At 39.9% G+C, this 21694-nt stretch overlaps 1 protein-coding gene across 1 annotated transcript in view; it reads left to right on the top strand.

The window, feature by feature from the left end:
• LOC134609112 (phosphatidylinositol 5-phosphate 4-kinase type-2 alpha) overlaps window positions 1-21075 on the top strand; it is a 138374-nt gene extending 117299 nt beyond the window's left edge. Inside the window, exons 4-10 of the mRNA XM_063452539.1 lie at window positions 2015-2167; window positions 5027-5173; window positions 7724-7762; window positions 10713-10826; window positions 14247-14490; window positions 15471-15574; window positions 20542-21075. Coding sequence (XP_063308609.1) covers window positions 2015-2167; window positions 5027-5173; window positions 7724-7762; window positions 10713-10826; window positions 14247-14490; window positions 15471-15574; window positions 20542-20622 — 882 coding nt within the window. The 3' untranslated portion in view covers window positions 20623-21075. The remainder of the gene's footprint in view (window positions 1-2014; window positions 2168-5026; window positions 5174-7723; window positions 7763-10712; window positions 10827-14246; window positions 14491-15470; window positions 15575-20541) is intronic.
• Window positions 21076-21694: the final 619 nt, after the last annotated feature.

The raw sequence follows: 21694 nt of genomic DNA, 5'->3' as shown, positions 1-21694 counted from the left end.
AAAACAAGCAACTCTTCTGGAGAAGTTAAAGGGACATTATAATCACCAAAACAGCTTTAGCTTAATGAAGCAATTTTGGTGTATAGATCATGCCCCTGCAGTTTCCCTGTTCAATTCTCTGCCATTTAGGAGTTAAATCACTTTTGTTTCTGTTTATTCAGCCCTAGCCACACTTCCCCTGGTTGTGATTTACACAGCCTGCATGAAAACAAAATGGTTTTATTTTCAATCAGATGTAACTTGCTTTATAAGTTATCCTGCTCTGTAAATTGAACTTTAATCACACACAGGAGGTCCCTGCAGGGCTTAGCAATCTATTAAAGGGACTCTCCAGGCAGCCGAAATTACTCACCTGGTTCCAGCGCCGGGAGCCTCGTGAAGCCGCGCCCCCTATTTCGTCAAAATGACGAAATAGGCGGGCGCGAGCAGGGAGCAATCAGACGCTTCCATTTGGAAGCATCATTGCTCCCTTGTGCGCATGCGCGGTTTGCCGCACATACTTCAGAGGGCGGCATTCATGCCGTCCTCTGAAGTCCTGAGCGCACTACCGCGCATGCGCGCGGTGTGCGCGAGCTGAGCTGACTGACAGCTCAGCTCGCGGTCTTTGCCCGCCCCCCTCCTCTGCTGACAGGCTGGAGAGAGAAGGCACGCACACAGTGCCTTCTCTCTCCTGAACACGTCAGACGTATTTTAATATGTCTGACGTGTACAGGGCCTTTTTAGGGCCCTGCATGATAGGAAGTCCCTCTGGTGGCCGTCTGAGTGACGGCCACTGGAGGTATTCCTATCAATCAATGTAAACACTGTATTTTCTCTGAGAATACAGTGTTTACATTAGATTGCCTGCAGGGAGCTATAGATCTCACCTGAACAAATACATTAAGCTGTAGTTGTTCTGGTGACTATAGTGTCCATTTAACAGAGCAGGGGATGAGAAATTCTAAATGACACTAAATTTGCAATGAAGTGTAAACATTACATAACTATTACAGGAAGTGTTTAGGAAGGCTGTGCAATTCCCATGCAGGGAGGTGTGACTAGGGCTGCATAAACAAAGTAATTTAACTCCTAAATGTCAGAGAATTGAGCAGTGAGACTGCTGGGGCATGATCTATACACCAAAGCTGCTCCATTAAGCAAAAGTTGTGGGTGACTAAAGTGTCCCTTTTAAGGGTGCTTAGTGAAAGTGGCAAAATTGTCATTGTCATATATTGTTAGAGGGGGAGAAAGAAAACTGATACTTTACAATATCCATTAATGATTTTTTTTATTTTTTTTATTAAAAGTCTTAGATTTAAGTTAAAGACAATGGTTTGTCTTTGCAAGTAAATGATCCAGGATTTAAACACTGCCCTGGGCAGCTTTGCAGTTTAACAGGTGACATTTGTTGGGCGATAAGGTGGTGAAAATAGGATGGGTAGGGCTTTGTGGAAATTTCTGGGCTTTCTGATTCTTAGACTGTCCACCTGCTCGGGCTTTATTTAATTATTACATTTCATTGTGGGTTGGTGTGATCTGTCACACAAGAAGTATTAGCACTTTGCTTGTTGAGAGGTTTTATTTTTGTGTGATTTTGGGTAATGAGAGTTTATGGTGCCCATCCTTTCACTCAGTGGAAAGCGATGACATTTTCCGTGCTCATCGAATTGTTTATGGCACCGGATTCTCGAATGGTTGTTTAATGGTACGATGGGTGAAGAAGGAAATATTGAGTTTACAGTTAGAAAGGACAAAATTATGGTTAATCAACAAAAAAGCTGTTTGTGGATATTGGAAGCAATGTTTTAATATATGTAGTTATAGATCATTTTGGGTGCATACCATGTTATTTGTTTGTTTATGAGTGTTCTATAACATACACAGAACATGTATTCTTCCCTGATGGCCCATATCGGTCATTATCTATGTTCTTTATTGAGGGTCAATAGCTTTATGCTTTATGATAGTCCATAACTGTAAGAGTTACAGAATGTTTTGACTTATTGTAACTTTTTCTGGGTTTTTTATTTTGCAGAACTCCCTTACAAGGTACGCCCCTCTAGCTAATGATTCGCAGGCCCGCAGTGGAGCAAAATTCCACAATTCCTGCGATAAAAGGTACATTATCAAAACCATTACAAGTGAAGATGTGGCCGAGATGCACAATATTCTAAAGAAATATCACCAGGTATATAACATTTTGTTATTTTTTTAAGATAAACATTTAAGTTGCATTTATGTCAATACCCATTCTGTGCTTGAAAGTTTGTATTCTCATCTCTTATATATGTGTTTTTAATTTGTGCAAGATAAACACTTTTAAGAATATCTAGTAAACCAATACTTTTTAATAAAATGAAAAAAAAGATTTAGGAGAAAGCTTTTTTTTGTGTGTGTGTGTGTATTACAATTTAAGTGTGTTACTGTTATGTCCCCTGCATGGGTTTCTTCTGTGTACCTTAAAGGGGCAATCCAGGCACCATGACCACCATAGTTCATTGTTGTTATGGTTCTTTTAGTCCGCTGACAATTCCATCCACCCTAAGTGACAGGGACACTGGGGGCAAGTGTGCTAGGTCCTATCAACCTGTCATTGCTGTGAGGGTTGGAATGAATTGCACTTGATAAAGGAGAAATGTTGTTTCCTCATTATCAGTTTGACTGGATAATAAACCCTTACTGTAATTACCCAATTCCAGCTCCCATGTACCATGGCGCTAAGTCAGCGTTCCACCTACTCTGATGTCACCTGACACATGGGGGCGCCAATGAGCATGTGCAGTGAGCTCTCCCCTAGTCTTCATCATTTAAAAAGTGCCTTAAAACCCATCTCTTTTTAGGAAATCTTAGAGACACCTCTCACCATTTCAGATATTCCTAATGCTGCTATAGAACACCTGAAATCTGTTGACATAACCTCCAAGTCACTAGCTGTATGCACGCTAAATAAGACTTAACGTTCTCGCTGCAAACAACATTTTAATTACTAGACTTTCTTAAAGACATAATATCTTTGGCATTCAAGTTATTGACTAGTGACCGATTTGAAAATATAAATGTGAAGTTTTCTATTGATTGATGCTAAGTTTTTATGCAGTCGCATGGGGCCACTTAAGAGTCTGGGCAAGTACTCTGGAATGTAAGAGGCTAGACATGTATCAGACAATGCGTTCACATTTGCTTTACAGAAAAAAATAAAACATATTCTGTACATTAGCATCCTTTTTATTTATTTTTTTTGTTCCCTGTTTTCAGTACCAGAAGAGGTGATTTAATGAGTAAATGAAAGGTGTTTAAAGAAACCTGATGAAATCACTTTATTTCGAGGGCCTTGAGTATTTCCTCTAGAGAGAGATTTGATGCAAGTGGAATGAATCAGTATTTCCTAAACTACTTTAGTGTATGGTGTGAATCTGTACAGCGGAAAATCTAGCTCCTCTTAATATACACTTAGTGCCCCCACTGCGGACATTTAGTCTTGGAAAAGTGCTGAGTTCATCATCTCTGAGCGTGCCATCAGTGATAATATGAGGAAAACAGGTTGTGAAAAAAAAGTTTAACTACACTTGCAAGATCTATGGTTAATCGCTCGAAATATTAAGCCTAGTTTGAAGGCACATAATTTAGAGTCCCCATCCCATGTTGATTGCAGTAAACTACTGCAGCTTAAAGCTGCGGATCTTAATACATGTGTTGCGATGTAAAAACGGGTCCCCCAAGTTATTGTAGTCAATCTCCGCTGAAAGTAAAAGATACATAATATTCATCAGGCCCTGGGCATCTGTACTTATAAAGTTGTTTACTGTAGCAGTTCTGCATTTCATGGAATACTGAGAAGTGCCTTCAATTTAAGAGTCACTCTAAGTATCTTACAACTTTCCATTATTGCTGAGTTGAGGGTGCAGAGAGTACACAGCTCCCAGTCTCAGCTCTAAGAGTGGTTTACAACAGCAGTGATTTGTAAAAATCACTGCAGGTATAACCCAGCCTCCCAGGACTGTCAATCAGGCAGCTGGAATTTTATCTTCTATACTTCCTGTATCAATGTTGTCCAAGTTGTTTGTTTAGCGTTGCATATCACAGTTGCTACTCTGAAGGATCTCTATCCCCTGGAGAGGGCCTTTAGCTGCTGCCACACACGTGCCTAACCAGAGATCTTGACAAAACTTGACATAGACCTTTTGTCAGGTCAAAACGTTGAGGGGTCTATCGTTGGTGGAATAAAATCTCCTTCTATACTTGTACTGAAGATGCTGCTTGTTTATCTATTTTCCCTACTGCTGAGAGCTATTGCAAGGAATGTGGCTCCAAGTATTCCTCTATTTGAAGTGCTGGTTCGTGGTATTTACTTTTGGTTCACAAAGCTAGACCATACTGTTGGTATGATAGCAGTTGCAGTATGGCTGTTTTTTTCAATTCATAAAGCATTTCCATTAATCCTGTGCGATGAGTGGAATTGCTGCATGAAGAAAAAAAAAGATCTGTTCAGAGGTTTATGGGATAAGATGATGGCCCCATCCGTCAGATGGAGAGGCTCAACAAATATCTCATCTGTATGTGGAAATGTTGCTGTTGCTTGCAGTATGAACTGATATTCATTAAACCGGCCATTTAGTCATCATTGAGTGCCTGTACCTTTTCGGTCATTCTACTGCTGTATAGAGTTTTGCCAGCCTCAGTCGGGGGTTGCACTCTAATTTGGGGACTCTGAAGAATGCAAATTTGTTCTAGTTTAACACAATGTGGCAGTCATAACCGAGCTGAGTCAATACTTTAGTTGGATAAATCTTGTTCGAGAATGAACCAAGCCAGATACTTTACTTTTTTTTTTTTTTTTCTTGGTATGTGTTGCACATACTCTGAATGGCATAAAAACTGACTTGACTCTCATCTCCCATAAAACAATAGGCCGAGACAGAGGGTGTGGGCCTGGCCTGACTGTCTCTTTGTCATTCTACTGCTCCAAGGTTTTGTGGCAAATTCTTTAAATCACCAGAAATTTAATTTTCTCAATTTATTAATTTTTTGTTGTTTTATTTCTTTGCAGTTTATTGTGGAATGCCACGGAAACACACTTCTCCCACAGTTTTTAGGCATGTACCGGCTAAATGTGGATGGGCTAGAGACCTATATGATTGTTACAAGGAATGTCTTCAGCCACCGTCTCTCTGTCTATAGAAAATATGATCTAAAGGTAATACGCAATCCTTAACATAATAGGTAATTCAGTCACTGTGTCTAGCTGAACTATGGAGCGCACATTCTTATTCTCTGCCTTATTAAAACATATATTTGCCGTTATCTTAAATGGCTGTAGTGTGTTTAAATGCTAGAGGGGGTCACAAATCTCCACACGCTACAACTCTTACCATACATTGTCATAGTCAGGTTACCGCTGTGCTGTTCTATGGCGAGTGGGGCAAAGTTATACTGGAACAGTGAAAGAAATGGCCATATACATACAAATAGTGTACATGAACACAGGTAAAATATCCTAAACATTGTTTTACCAAACAAGAACAGCTTAAAGAACCACTATAGGCACCCAGACCACTTCAGCTCAATTAAGTGGTCTGGGTGCCAGGTCCCTCTAGTTTTAACCCTGCAGCTGAAAACATAGCAGTTTCAGAGAAACTGCTATGTTTACATTGAGGGTTAATCCAGCCTCTAGTGACTGTCTCACTGACAGCCGCTAGAGGCGCTTCCGTGATCCTTGATGCATAAATCGCATTGAGGACATGCTGACGTCCATATGAAACCATTGAGTAATGCTTTCCTATCGGCGGTTTGAATGCGCGCGCGGCTCTGGCCGCGCATGCGCATTCGGAGCTAACATTGCCAGGGGGGAGGAGAGGTCACCAGCGCCGAGGGAGCCCGGCGCTGGATTAAGGTAAGTGGTTAAAGGGGTTTTAACCCCTTCAGCCCAGCGGGAGTGGGACCGTGAGAGAGGGGGGGACCTAATAATCCTATAGTGCCAGGAAAACAAGTTTGTTTTCCTGGCACTATAGTGCTCCTAAGGACACATGACATGTGTGACATGTCATGATTCCCTTTTATTCCAGAAGCTTGGTCCTTAAGGGGTTAATAAATACAAGAATTAAAAAAAAAAAAAAAAATTGTAGTGTGTGTGTGCATGCCAAAAGAATCTCTTCAACTTAAAAACTTTTGTGTATGCACATCACAATGCCCCCATGTAATGTAAGACAGGACTGCAGCTGTTGGGTAGTTTTTTTGTTTTTTTTTGGTGTATATTTTTCTAGGGAAAAACTATACATACATTTACTATATGTCTTAAAACATTAAACTATAGGCACTCATTAGGCGTTTTACATATTTAGCATTCCACTCCCCTTATCCAGTAATAAAAACGAGAAATCCGGGGACTGTACACCCAGCATGGATTTTCTAGAAATTCCTCAGTAGTCATACTGTGAAGTGACCTTTTCACAGGTGTGTTGCTGACGGAACGTGTCTGTGAAGAGCAATGTAAATGAATCTTCACTTTAATCATTTAACAGGGAATGCATTGTGTTTGCTTTTCCTTCAATACCTGACAGTGCGGTTATTTTTCACATGAGAACGTCGTAGATTAAGTCCTTAGATTGTGCATGGAAAATTTCCTTAGGGCAATTTAAAAAAAAAAAAGCTAAATTCCATGTTGGACTACATGGCAATATAAACATTTTTTTAACATTTGTTTAACATCTACAGTGTTACCAACATGGGTTCAATCAGCAGGAATATTGGTTTCCATGGTGATTTCTCCACCGTTTTAATATTTTTCACCAAAATATATTTTCTTCTTAAATGCTTTTAACTGTTTATTTTACTTTCATTTCTTATGGGGAAAACCATCTACATATTAACTTTATACATTTAACATTCACATATTTACACATTTTTATATGTATACAGTTATTTGTCCTGAATAAAATGTGTGGATATGTATAGAGAACAAAAAAAACAAAAGTAATTTATTAAATTTCAAAAAATATATATATTTATATATATTTTTTTTTATGCCATTAAAAACAGAGATCATATATATTGATTTTACGATTCTTTTTATCGTCTCATGATAAAAAATTATAATTTGTACAAATCTGAGATCATACATTTCTCTTTCATAATGCGGTTGTTTTGCATTAGCCATTATTGGGTTTCCTTGGCAAACGTAATCTTTAACTCCGCTAGATAGTTTGAATATCGGGTTCACATTTAGGAAAAAAAAATATTTTTTCAGTCCATACACGAGTGTATAGATTAAAAGAGATGCTTACACATGTTCTGTCCTTTAACACCGAATGGACTTTCATAGTGGACACACTTCACCCCTTCTCTGAAATGAGTTGCACCAAGCTTTATTGACACCATACCTATAAGCACAAGACGTTTACAGTTTGACTAACGCAATGTATAGATTACATTGTATTCTCTTTAGAGTGACACCAAGTCATGCTGGCTGAGTATCATGTAAAGCCGGGGTGCCCAAAATTTCTGTGAAATCCCAACTCACTCAGTATGAGTATTTCATAAAGGTTTTTATGTTTATGAACTATTCAGAAGTGCAAGATCCGCTTTAATCCGTTTCCTTTAACGTAATGGACAAAATGTAAATCCAGTGCATTTTGTTAAGTGAGATTTCACTATTGGATTTGTGATGTTTATATAGCCAGCGCTATTTGTGTAGGCATATAGCCTCGTTCCATGCAATCATTTCATGATATCTTTTGTTGGTTTGCAGGGCTCGACTGTGGCTAGAGAAGCCAGCGACAAAGAAAAGGTATTGTTTGCTATTTCTATACACATATAACTAAACGTATATGTGCTGTGATTAACGGATAATAATTATCAGTACTGACTTGTATTAGAAATAGGAAGTATACACTTCACGCAGCTCAAATCACATGGTGAGTCTTGTCTAAAAAAGTCAGTGGTGGTTGCTGTTCAAGGCGCAGTGATTCCCTTTTTAATCCATGTGAACTGTTGGCGAACACATCACAACTCACTTCCAAACATTCTACATTCCAAGTGAGATTCCATATAGAAATTCTAGTGGGGATTCAGGATTCACTGACTCATGGACTGTGAATTTCCTGTAATAACTGGGTTTATTACAAAACCCATACAGGGGTTCTAGCTGATGATAGTAGTTTGGGTCAGGAGCATGGGAAGGAGCTGTGGCATTACATTCAGAAAACGGGATGAGATGTTCCGCTATACATCTTCACGTCTCACCGTCTCTTCAATGCTTTGATAGTTTGCAAATTCTAGTAGAACTTAAAGAAGCAAAACTATGAATGTATAGCTCTCTCAAAGCCAATACGAGACCTGAAGTATTAATGGAGCAGTACAAGCCCAGTTTTATGTCATGTGATCTAGGAGGTAAAATGGGGCACAGTGAGCCCACAAGTTTAAAAAAAACAAGTATTTCCACGCAAGGTTGCCATGAACACGTAAGTGTCATGTTTTTTATATGCTATTACCGGTTACATACATAGCCCAACGTTGGAGTACATGTCTGTGAAAAACAAATATAGTATCAATAAATATAAGGCCCAGCTTGGTGTTTTTTTGTTCCCCCGCCTCACCCCATATACTCCATTCAGTAGTATATACTGTATACAGAAAGATTGTGTAAACTAGAATGCATGCTAAAATGGGAGCAAAAAAACAGGGATACTGAGAATGGAAAACCGCTCTAATAGCTCGCCCTTCAGTGGGTCCCCGCTTGGTTCTCAAACTGGGTTGAGCTTTACTTGTGCCATTACAGAGAAAATCTAAACCATTTGCATATCAGACTGATCCTACTGAAAGCAGCGGTACAGATCCGAATGCAGGCTGGCTACCTCTCCACGAGAGATACAGCAACCCCAGATGATCATATCAGCCTTGTCAGTGAAGTATAGCCCTCTATTGTAGTAATATGCACCGTGATCAAGGGGTGCACATTTCGGGGTGCATGATGAAGTGGGTTTTACTGTCATGATGCTCGATAAGACATCAAACGTTCTGAGCTCCAACAAAAAAAGGATTTTTATTTTATTTTTTTTGAGAGATGCATTAAAAACGTGTTTTATTTGTTATTTTGGCACCTAGAATTCCATATTGACCTTGCTGAAATAAAGTGAGAAGGCGATTCTCACTCAATGACTTGGTGGTGGCAATTCATGAGCTAATCTGAAATTCTCTGCAACAACCAATTCATCTTAGAAAGAATTGCCGGTCTGTTTCTCGCAAGATTCCTTCTTTACATTGTATACACTACGTTTCACAACTATAGCCTATTGTAGGGGTGAGATAAAATCTCCTCTCTGGAGGAAAGTGTGGAGCAGATCTGTGCGATGTTGCACCCTTACCGGTGTATTTATAGAATCATATGTCACAATAGTCTGGAGCAGACATGTTGCACGTTTAAAATGACGTACTCCGTTTGTCACATTCTTGTATGTGTTTTGACTTCTTCCTTCCCCAGAAGATTCATTGTTCATTGAGAGTACATCAGTCAGGAACCCATGGCTCACACAGATTAGACCTCTCCAAAGCACGATAGTGAAGTATTTAGCTCCCTGGTGGCCTGTATTTTCATAGCGGAGGTGCAGTTCCAATATGACATAAAATTAGTGGTTATCGTTCGGCTTACTTCTTTTTTTAGTACTGACAGTCTGGGCAGACTGCCAGAAAATACAAAGTGGGCTACTCAGTAGGGAACGGACTAAGACGGAGAGAAAGAAAGAAAGAAAGAGAAAAAAATAATGCTACATTCCTCCCAGGCAGAACATCGAAATGCATTTTATTCATTTTCAAACCCTTTTCAACAAATAGTATGTACTTAGATTGTAGATTACCATACAATGAACGTTGTTCCTTTTCTAAAAGAATTACCTTCAATGGCGTTGATAGTTATGGTCATGCTGTCAGTCAACGAGAGCACGGAGATCAAGGAGGAACAAACGTACAGTTCTTGGATGATCAAAGCAGGATTAATATTAGGAATTCAAAGAAAGCTACCTATGCTGTTTTATACCACAGTATAGTACAAAAAAAAAGAATACATTAAAATCGAATTTGAAAAAAATAAGTTAAATTATATTAAGGCATATTAATACTGTAAGACTGCTTGCTGACATATTTTATTTGGTCTATTTCCTACATATATTTAAATATTATACACTGTTGTAAAATTGGACCTGTAATATCACAACTACCTTATATAGCATGTTTGTTAATGAGTGTAGTAAACTTTTCTGAACTAATACCCAGTAAATAGTGAATTTTATATCTACATTTAAAAAGATTTTTACCTGCTTTGGAAGAAAAGATGACGATCGTTATAAATATTTTGCAGGCTGCCTAAATTAGGTTGGGGCCCATTACAATTACACTATACTGACATAGTGACGAATTCGTATAATATTAATATATATATATTTATAATTCTCTGTATTTTAAACCCGAGATGGATATTGTTATGTTATGGTTGATAGTTTGTATAAAGCAGATATGAGCTGTTTATACACATTGTGTAAATTTAGCTGGAATGCTGATTTAAATGACAAAATGCTTAAGTCTCTCCAAGAGTTTCCTTTTCTTTATACTATATTAACAATATATAATAGTATTTAACAATTATAATACTATTATTTATTTTTTTCTTACTTTTTAAAATACGTTTACTTTTTGTTTCCGTTCCCTCCAAGTGTCATATATGTTTCTCTCTAATTATATTTAAGGCCAAAGAATTACCAACATACAAAGACAACGATTTCATAAACGACGGTCAGAAGATTTACATAGACGAAAACAACAAAAAGATGTTCCGTGAGAAGCTAAAAAAGGATGTGGAGGTATGTTATCATTTTTCATTTAGACTTAATGGCCTCGATTTCATATTTTGGGGTAAGCTTTTTCAAACGATCTTAATCTGTCAGAGAAACCTTTCAAATGGTTTATCTATAAAACTTCCCATAGATTTAAGCGCTGGCTTCTTATAAAATCATTTGAAAACCTTTTCTAACAGATTGCGATCACTTGAAACAACTTATACAAAAACATTAGACTGAGGCCTATGTTGGTTGCTACTCTAAAATACCTATAGAACAGTCTGATTTGCCATTGTTAATTTTGTTAAGTTACTGGAAACACAATCACAAAGGGTTACATAATGGAGGGGCATGGCCAACTGCCGACCTTGATGGGCGCACAGTGAACTAGCTCCGGGCACTCCAGGCACTAAATCTATTTTAATATAGGTAACATACAGAAATGGGCAACCCCAAAAGAACCCAGAGTGGCCACCAAGCCTCGGCGAAGACTCCCTCGCAAAAATCTGGCTCCCTAACAAGATTATTCATAGAATGTGCCAAGCAAATACCGGAGAACACGGATTCCAATATTGCGCCGGCGGCCCTGCAAATTGAGTCCGTGCCTCCGAGCCCTGCACCTTCTGAAAGCACCTCTAGCTAATGACCCAGACATCAGAGAGATCCTGAAAAATCTCCCTTCACGGTCGGATTTGGCGGCAATGCTCGGTAAACTCGAGGCCACCTTTCAGACTAGGCTTGAAGGCCTAGAAACAGAATGCAGACACACGGATCTTTGGGTCCGAGACTTAGAAGAGGATAGGGACTTGACCCACACGCAGATGCAAATGCTGACTTCCGAGGTAGAGTCTCAGGCTGCTTACCTGGCACACTTACAGAGATCTCTGGACGATGTGGATAACCAGGGGCGTAGAAGTAATATCTGGATCAGATGCCTATCTGACCTGCCCAGCATATTAATGGCGCTATTCAACCTAATTTTAGGTAAGGCCGCAGACACACCGATACTATTTGAGAGAGCGCACCGCTCATTAAAACATAAAAACGCGGCAGACTCACACTGAGATGTTATGTGTAAATGACATTTTTTTTTACTGAAATAGATGAGATACTGCGCGCACTCCGCTCCACCACCACCCCACTGCTCTACCATGAAATCCAAGTTTTTCCTGACCTATCGTGGCTGACCCTCCATTCCAGGAGAACCCTAAAGCCCTTCACGCATAATTGCCACACATCAGGATGTACAACCATTCATCAGATCTCTGGGTCTAAATTAGTGCCAAGTCCCAACAAAACCGTACATATGGCTACCATAAATGTAGCCTCACTAAATACCAGGGGTCTAAACACTCCTGAAAAAAGGCGAATAGCTTTAACAGAAGCACATCGCCTCAAAGCGGAGGTGGTCTTTCTCCAAGAGACCCATCTTCGCAAAGATTCTGCACCTGCCCTCAGAGACAGGCGTTGCCCCACAGGATTTTTTTAGTAACTACACCTTATTCAAATCACGGGGGGTGGCAATTCTCATGGGGGCAAATGTACCATTCACTTACAAGGACCACAAAGTTAACAAGTTGACAATGGCAGGTACCTATTTGTGAAGGGTCTAACAGGCAATACTTTGGTGACCTTTTCAAATCTCTTCCTCCCTAACAGAAAACAGTGTCACTCAATGCCCAATATATTAAGCACCCTAGAACACTTTACAGAAGGCCTTCTGCTTATGGGGGGAGACTTCAGCATGCCATTGGACAGCTGCCTGGACTCCACATCCGCCACAGACAAGGGATCAGAGCTGGCTATCCTGAACGGAGCCAAAACTAAGAGGAAACTTCTCCTCCCTAAGAGTCTGTATTATGCACAAGGAGGAAAATGCAGACGCCTATTGGCACAGGCGTTGAAAAAAAATAAAAATTCTATCATAAGCTCTACAACCTTAGGGAGACCCCACCACATTCCAATACTATTAAAGATTTCCTTACCAGCAGGATCAAATCAACTTTACCACCCAATATTTGGAAATCCCTAGAACTTTCCATTTCTAAGGACGAACTAGAAGTGGCAATAAATTCACTCCCCTTGGGGAAAAGCCTGAGTCTGGACAGCTTCACTTCCAAATATTACAAAAGCTTTTCCACACAACTATTCCAACCCTTAGCGAATTCCTTCAACTCCCTCCTTGTAACTCCATCCCTTCCACCCCAAACACTGGAAGCCACCATCATACTCTTGCCTAAACCAGGTAAGGATCCCACACAATGTGGGAGCTACAGACCCATACCCCTCATTAACATTGATCTAAATATTTTCACAAAGATCCTCGCGAACAGTCTATGCCCTCTGCTCCCAGGACTAATCCACCCTGATCAACCTGGATTCATACCTGGAAGAGAAGCCAAGAATAATACTACTAAAATGTTCAATCTCATACACCTCTCAAAACACACACGATCAAACACTACTACTTTCAATAGACGCCGAAAAGGCATTTGACAGGGTGGATTGGTCCCTAATGCTGGGCACACTAGTACAGATAGGGTTTGGCCCGAACTGGCTCAGATGGCTGGGTACTCCTTACTCCAAACCAATGGCGAGGCTTCGTATCAACATTCAATTATAGGAACAGGGCAAAATCTCCAACAGCACAAGACACGGGTGCCCCCTATCCCCACTCCTTTTTGTCCTCGTCCTTGAACCCTTTCTACAAGGGGTAAGGGACAACTCCAATATCAAAGGCTTCCTAACAAGGGGGGTGGAACACAAGGTGTCATCCTTCTCAGATGACATGCTTTTCTCGGTTTCAGACCCTGTCCACTCCCTGTCCCACATACTCCAGGAAATGTCCACATATAGTACAGTCTCGAACTTCCAAGCAAACTTAAGTAAATGCAAGACCCTGCCATTAAACATACCAGACCCAGTAAAATTAAGATTAGTCTTCCTTTGCCTGGGCGAAGGGGTCCCTCAAATATCACTATCCCAACTTTACGACTGCAACTTCCCGCCTCTCATTATATCGATATCCAAAGATCTCACAACATGGCACTTACCACACTTTGGATGGGTTTGTAGGATAAACATACTAAAGATGAACATCTAACCAGAATCTTATATTTACTCCAAGTCCTCCCTATTACCCTACCAAAAACGTTCTTAGATACCATACGTAAACTATTCACAGCGTTCATTGTTCCAAGACTATCATACTCACTACTGACTAGACCAAAAACTGACAGAGGATTGGGACTGCCAAACGTGGAAACATACCACGGTGCGGTACTTCTGGCCAGATTATATGACTGGACAGATGTTAACACGGACAAACAATGGGTGGCAATAGAAGACACATTCTTCCGAGTCACCATCTACATAATGCTGTGGTACAAATCAGCCATAGTAATTCAAACCGTACACTATCCTAACAAGTTTGATTATGTTCAGTTTCTAGCTCAGATGAAACTCATGGATTACAGTTTATTGGTTGGAATCCATGATGTGGAGAGAGCAGAACAAGAAGAAGTGGAAAGTGAGGATAACGATGGTGAAGAGGAAGGAGAGAGTGATGGTACACATCCGGTTGGTACGCCACCTGACAGTCCTGGGAATACCCTGAACAGCACACGGCCTCTCGCTCCTGGTGAATTCGATCCAACTATAGACGTATATGGAATAAAAAGCCATGACAGTAAGTTACAGTTTGCATACATCTGTATACGTTGTTTTTTTTGTAGTTTATGTGAGTACATATTAACATGTTTATTTAAATCGCTATATATTATTTTTTACCTGTAATCATAGAAATTGTAATAAATATATGTATAATTGAATGCACTTTGTGCAGATTGATGTATTACAACTTTTTGTAAATATATTTTTATTTCATGTACTGATTTTTGGTTCTTTCTTCTTGGTTTCAAAATCAGAATCAAATTTTGGCTACACTTGCTGTATAAGTTGATTTAGGGTTCAGGTTTAGCTGAGGGCAATCAACAGTTAAGTGACAAATAGTGAGAAAAATTCAAAGAGTTTTCAGTACAACTATCTAAGCACCATGACTACTACATTTGCTGTATGTTACATCAGATGGCCCGGCCCCTACTTGCTGAAGTTTCTAATGCATAAGTTTCAATTCATCAGCTGGTCTGCTCAGCCAATAAATGTAGTTAATATGTGGATAAAATTGATGTTACTAATGTAGAAGTAGAACTTCTGTATTAGAAATTTCAGCAAGCAGGATTCTGGCCACAGTGGATTCCAAGTTTGGATCAAAATATTTGACAAGTTTGGCAAAGAGCTTTCAGACTGCAACCACAACCTGATGGCACACCAACCACTATCTTGGCGTGTATTGGTTACAATGCCTAGACTGCACCTTTCAGTTTGGGAAACCAATAAACATTCTCGCTTATACTTCAGGTAGAAGGAATATAATATATCTTGGCCATTTCTTTTTCGTAGCCATAACATCAAAACAGGACTTATTCTGTATAAACAAAAACAGGACTCTCCTATATTTAATCAGTGTTGTCCGTACAGACTGCTGCATTATACTAGTCTTAAAACCATCAATGGAGTTTTGGATTTATCCCTGGAAACATAACACGTCTGTATTCATATCGATCATAGGAAGGCGTCACGCTAACCAGTGTTTTCATCACTTTACAGATGCACCAAGGAAAGAAGTCTACTTCATGGCCATTATTGACATATTAACCCACTACGACGCAAAAAAGAAAGCTGCACATGCAGCCAAAACTGTAAAACATGGTGTAAGTATCCATCTTCCTCCCAGCTGCGGGTATCTGGGGATTTATAGAGCGTACAGTGCTTTTGCCAGCATGATAAAGTACAGGGAAAATGAATGTCTCCTCTAAAAAAATAAAAAAAAGTAAACCTTAAACCAATAAACAATACGGACATGATATGGGTACGTTTGGATACCCGTTGGTCTAGTATAGGACTAATTGTGTTATCCAGCCCTGCTGTGTGTGTTTCCTCCAGCTATCATAGACCGTGTTGCTGTGTTCAAACAATGATGGAAAATCTTGCAGGATGTCTTTTTACATGTTTGTTTCTAATATATTATGCTCGCTCTTGCCATGTGACTATGTAAATATGTCCAGAACTCCCCATTAAAATACACGGGCTACTCAAATACTATTATATGGCCCTTATAACACTCCCTCATGCATTTTTCTCAATGATCGATATAAAAATTTGGGCAGAAAATCTCACAATTTTTAAAATCTATTTTATTGATCAGTTTCCCCGTTTGGCTCCTCATCGGCATCCATCCATCACAGTTTTAGTAGATTATCAATGTTTTCTCTATTGATAATTTGTTAATATCTTGTTAGAAGGTTGTAGGTCCCTCTCTTCTTCTCCTTTTCTTACAATGTAAAGGGGTAATTGGATGAGAACCTTCTGCCATTTTGTTTCATACCATGTTGTTGGATCGATTGTGTGGTTTGTGTGTTTAACTTTTTATTGCAGTGCTGCATTCAGGTGTAAATTAGGTGTTAGGGAAGGATCCAGCCAAATACGGGGCGTCTTGACATTACCATGTGTGTGAGTGTGTTGTGGCAATAATTCCGTTCTTTCCTGGGATTTGAACAGAACACAGGTCATTTCTCTTCTTTGTTTTGTGTGGTTGGCTTCTTGCCTTCTCAGCCACCCACAAACTCCAAGATGAAGAGATGGTTTATTCTTTCCTTGTCCTGCTACTGAGCAGTGCGGTTTTTCAAGATTTTGCAACAAGTAAATCAATCTTTTACTTGGCCAATCTGACAGATCCACCAGCTCATGTGAAAGTACTACCTGTGTTTAGGAAAGGAGATCTTGAACATTTTGCACCTGTGGGACTACTTGGGAGCCGGTGCTAAGCAAACTCTTCCATAATGTAGCATTCTATTCCAGAGACATGCAAATCTAGTCTAAAATTACAGAACAGCTGTGCTATTATAACTATAAGGAGTTCCATATGTTTAACTTGAAACTGAAATTGGTTTCTTCCAAATTCGTGTACATATTTGCACCCTACTGTGCTTCAAAAACAAAGCAGAGCGGGGGGCGGGGCCTGACCGCCATGCTGACCGGTCGCAGGCCGGAGAGGCTCCTGACAAATTTGGCCCCATGTGGCACAAAACCCAAGCTTCACGACAATCTGGGCGACCAAAAGATGTCACAAGTATCCGGGCAGATGCCGGAGCCACCGCGGTCCCTGAGATCGGGAGCTTCTCAGTCCCCTGAGGGCGATACGAGGCTTTGGGGTCTGCGGCCTATGAGGGTGAAGAGCGGGGTGGACGGCCGCCGTCCCGCTTGAGAACCTGGCTGCCGGGCAACGGCCTTGGGATACGCCTTGCGGACCCCGCTTCCCCCCCCATGGACCGGGGGGGTTATCCCGGTCCCCACCGGTAAGAGTCATTGCCTTACAAAGGCCCAACATCAAGCCTACCTGGCATTGTGCACCACGCGCCCAGTCACTGAAATGGCGGCAACACGGCTTACACTAAGCATCAAAGCCTCGCCCGCCTGCAGAGCAGACAGACACAACAGCCTGCTGAGCATCACTCCTACCCCTAAATCTGCACACGATCCTGCCTTCAGGCTGCAGGGAGAGCGGGCTGGGGTCGGAGATGGAAAACGACGACAGAACACAGAGTCCACGGAAGTCCACTCTATACACCTGAAGACGGGTAGGGAGAGGGACTGATCAAAGCAACCCACCAGCAGCATTGGCTGAAACACTGCATAACTACTGACCAGAAGCCGATACCAGAGCAACTATACCTGTCAACTACTCTCACCACTCTCACACACTTCAGCTGTGTGGCTTGCCTACATTACGTGACTCTCATGTGCAGTCCTCCTTGCCTTACCACCCATTGGAGATGGCTGATCCCAGACTCGGACTCACTGCAAACGCTGTGCCCCTCTGTGTCGCACCATACACCCGAATGATTCTGCAGTACTCTGTGTACGGCTGCATGCATATGGCCAGGACTACTGACGGTGGTTTCACTTACTGCTACTTGCTACAGCATGTTATATCACTATACTAAATATGCTCCTCTATAACTGCTAGTCTATGACATAATACCCACTAATGAGCAACTACATATCGAATATATGTTTATCTATATGTCTTAGTTTACCTAACTACTGGCAAGCTGTATGAAGCTCCTCGTTGCATTACACAGTTCGCATCCTTGACCCCTGCAATCATAGTTAGTAGGTAGCATATGGCGGTATATTTGTTTCTCTCCCCAAGTACTGAATACTACTTATCGTTAATATTTCTTTTCCTATACAAAAAAAAGTGCAGCAATCTCAACATGTATAACGTTAATTCATATGACACTTTGTACTGCAATCTAATGACATGTTTATGTTTACCTATGTACTGAACAATGCACTACCAAAATAAAGAATTTAAAAAACAAAAACAAAGCAGAGCTTCTATTGTGTCAAAGCATGTAGTCTAAAAATGACCATTAGAGAATACTGGACTGGTGGCATGTGACATTTAACCCCTTAAGGACCCATGACATGTATGACATGTCATGATTCCATTTTATTCCAGAAGTTTGGTCCTTTAGGGGTTAAAGGGACAATATAGGTAGCCAGACCACTTCATCTCATTGAAGTGGTCTGGGTGCAGTGTGCCTATTCCCTTAACCCCTTTAGAGAAACTGCAATGTTTAGATTGCAGGGTTAAGACTGCCCCTCGTGGCTCCCTTCCAGACATCCGATAGAGGTACTCCCTCCTGTCTCATGGAGTTTAACTCTGTGAAAAACTGTGGCGTCAGAGGAAGAGATGGGGACAACACCGAGGTGTTAGAAAGAGGTAAGTGAAATTTGGGGGTTTTAAAATATGTTTATGGCAGAGAGACACTGTAATGTTAGTGTTAATTCCTTTAACGTCTGTTGTGGAGAGAAATAGTCCACTTCATGCAGTAATTCTTATATCAACAATTAAAGTGTATGCAAACGATCAGAAGAGTTCATGTAGACAAATACTGCTTAGGGAAGCATATTGTTTCAGTCACCTTAAAAGTTGAAGAGCTGTTTTTTTTTTTTTTTTTTTTTTTTTACAGTAGAATGAATGGTGTAGTAAGTGCTGAATCCATTATAATGAAGAGTACCTTTAAAAAGTAAATTGTGCTTTAATATGGAGTTGCAGGTGACTTTTACTTTCAAACTACAAAAATAAAGATAGTGTGACTAATTTTTTTGAAGTGTCAAAAGTAGGTGCTTACAAATTTAGGTCTGATGCCCTATGGCAGGGGTAGGCAACCGTTGGCACTCAAAGTGCTGTGGACTACATACATCCCATAATGTTCTTATTGTCGTAATGATGGCAAAGCATCAGGGGAGATGTAGTTCACAATATCTGGAGTGCCAGAGGGTGCCTACCCCTGCCCTTTGGTAATATTCACCACGTACTCTTTCGCCAGCCCCTTCTTGTTACTTGCCTGTCCTCTGTTATATTCGATCAGTATTTTTGGAATTGTTCTTGGGAAACCGGTTCACTACAAACTGGACTGCTTATTAGTTATAAAATGTAAATTATAACGGTTACCCATGTACAGCGAAGCGGAAGCTGTTGGTGCATTATAAATAAAGTATTTTCATAATAATGGTAACTTCAAAGAGCATGACCTGTGTGGGCTAGTAGAAACTCATATGAGGACTGCTTTCATGGTACAAACTTAGCAACCCATCAGGAAGTGAAAGTGTTGTAACCTTTCTCAAACCATACCAGTATTATTTGCGTCAAAACTATCATGAAATTACTGAAGACAATACAGGATAATATTCCTGGTCTTTTCTATATAAGTGTAGCCAATACCTGAATTATGGCTCTGAATAACTTTGTTAGTCTTATTGAGAGACAGTTTAACAAACAGTGCTATCACAAGCAGGTCACTTCATTTAATAGGCATTGTGGGCACAACGTCTGCCACCAAAGTGGGCAGTTCTGCCAAGTCCTCCAGACAGGAAAGATAAGATTTGGAGACTAGAAAGGGAAAACGAGTATTCCTTAAAGTAACACTTCACTGCTAAAAGCCAAAAACAAAACACAAAAGTAACAAAAATCACTATTTTATAGATATACCCTTATGAAAACATGCTTGCTTTTAATTATGCATTTATTCATTAAGGGTATACCTAAAAACAGCGTGCAAATGCTACAGATCTCTTCCCTTCTAACACTGCAGACTTCCCAATGCAGCTCAATTAGAAGCCTTTACAAGGCAGGGGCTCTGTGTAGGTGCCCGCCTCTTGAGTCTAGCTCCACTGAGCTAAACAACCAGAAAATAACAGGAATGGTTGTCTAAATGACAGCAATGGGGTAGTTTATAAAAGTGCCAATTTCTATTGAAATCTGCACTTTTTTTAAACTAAAAAAAAAAATACAAAGACACTTTTAAAGTGCTTTTATGTGTGGCGTGTTCCTTTAAGGAACACTATAGTCACAACTTGCAAGACTTAAAGGATCTGCTGCTAATGTCTTAGTGCCAGATACCACAGGACACGTTCAGAGATCTTATGGAGTCCATGCCGCTAGTCATCAGAGCTATTTTGGTAGCACAAGGGGGATCTTCATGATATTAGGCAAGTGGTTTTAATGTTCTGGCTGATCATTGTATATTGTATGTTTGTATGTTAAATAATTATTTCTTTTAACAGAAACATGTTTTTCAAATTTGTATGTGTTTTTTTTTCTTTGCAGGCAGGTGCAGAAATTTCCACTGTTAATCCCGAACAGTATTCTAAACGTTTCTTTGACTTTATTAACAATATTCTGACGTAACCTCACCTGATGTCAGTACAAACTTGTAGTAGAGAGAACGCGCATTGATGCAACATGGGTGGAAGGACAGACAGAACTCGCTGTATCTTATGCTCACCATGCGTTGAGGATCCCCCGATAATCTACATCTTCTGGCAAAGATGTGACGCGAAGGGATTACAAACTTCAGTTGCTTCCTGGCATAGTCCTAGTTATTTTTTGACTCATTCATGTTTTAAATAAAGGTAAATTAACCAACTCTGCAATGCGAGTTGCACAAAACAAAAAAATAATAATTGCACAGCGATCACTGGCATTCAAAAGACAGATGAAGAATATGGTATCAAACAACATAAATGCATGTGAAGTTTATTAAACAGGTCTCAAGCGGTAAACTGTAGATCAGTTTATTTTTATTTTTAATATTTTTTTAACTTAGAATGGCAAGGCAGTATTCATTGTAAAAGAAAATATGACAAAGAAGGCATTGTGTGATTTTTGTGATCTGCAAGTTTTTCAACGTCATCGCAACGGTCATAAGGATTATTGCGTGGATTTTTGGGGGATTTAAAGGGACTAGTGCCAGATAAAAGGATTATGAACTAGATCACAACCCCCTCCTTAAAACTTCACTTTTTACATTTTTGGAAACGGTGATGCCATACAAATGCCATGTTATGTGTCTTTACACTTTTGCCACCGTAATCTGCACTTCACTTTAACGGAGACAAGTTTTTCTTTCGGGACTTGGGGAAGCGTCGTTGTTAAACCATCATGTTTCATAATACCAAACATTCTTTTGCTTGCTTACTTTTAGACAATATTAACAATCTATCACTTTAATAGCGTTCAAACAGCAAAGAAACATAAAGGATTATTTTTGGTTTTTTTAACGTAGTGTTGGAATGACATCATTTCTCTGCATGATTTTCCAGGTGTTTCCCTTGTTGCTGTCAAACAATTTGTATTCTAGCTTTTTTTTTTTTTTTTTTTACCCCTTTTTTTCTGTAAAGCACTCTAATATTTTTTCAGACAGTGAAAGGGGTTCACATAGGAGAGACAGAAAAAATCAAAAGGAACATTTTGGAGATTA

The sequence above is a fragment of the Pelobates fuscus genome, chromosome 4 (genome assembly GCF_036172605.1).
Source record: "Pelobates fuscus isolate aPelFus1 chromosome 4, aPelFus1.pri, whole genome shotgun sequence".
Classification (NCBI taxonomy): domain Eukaryota; kingdom Metazoa; phylum Chordata; class Amphibia; order Anura; family Pelobatidae; genus Pelobates; species Pelobates fuscus.
Note: the sequence above shows the minus strand (reverse complement) of the source record. Positions and strands in the feature narration are given on the sequence as shown.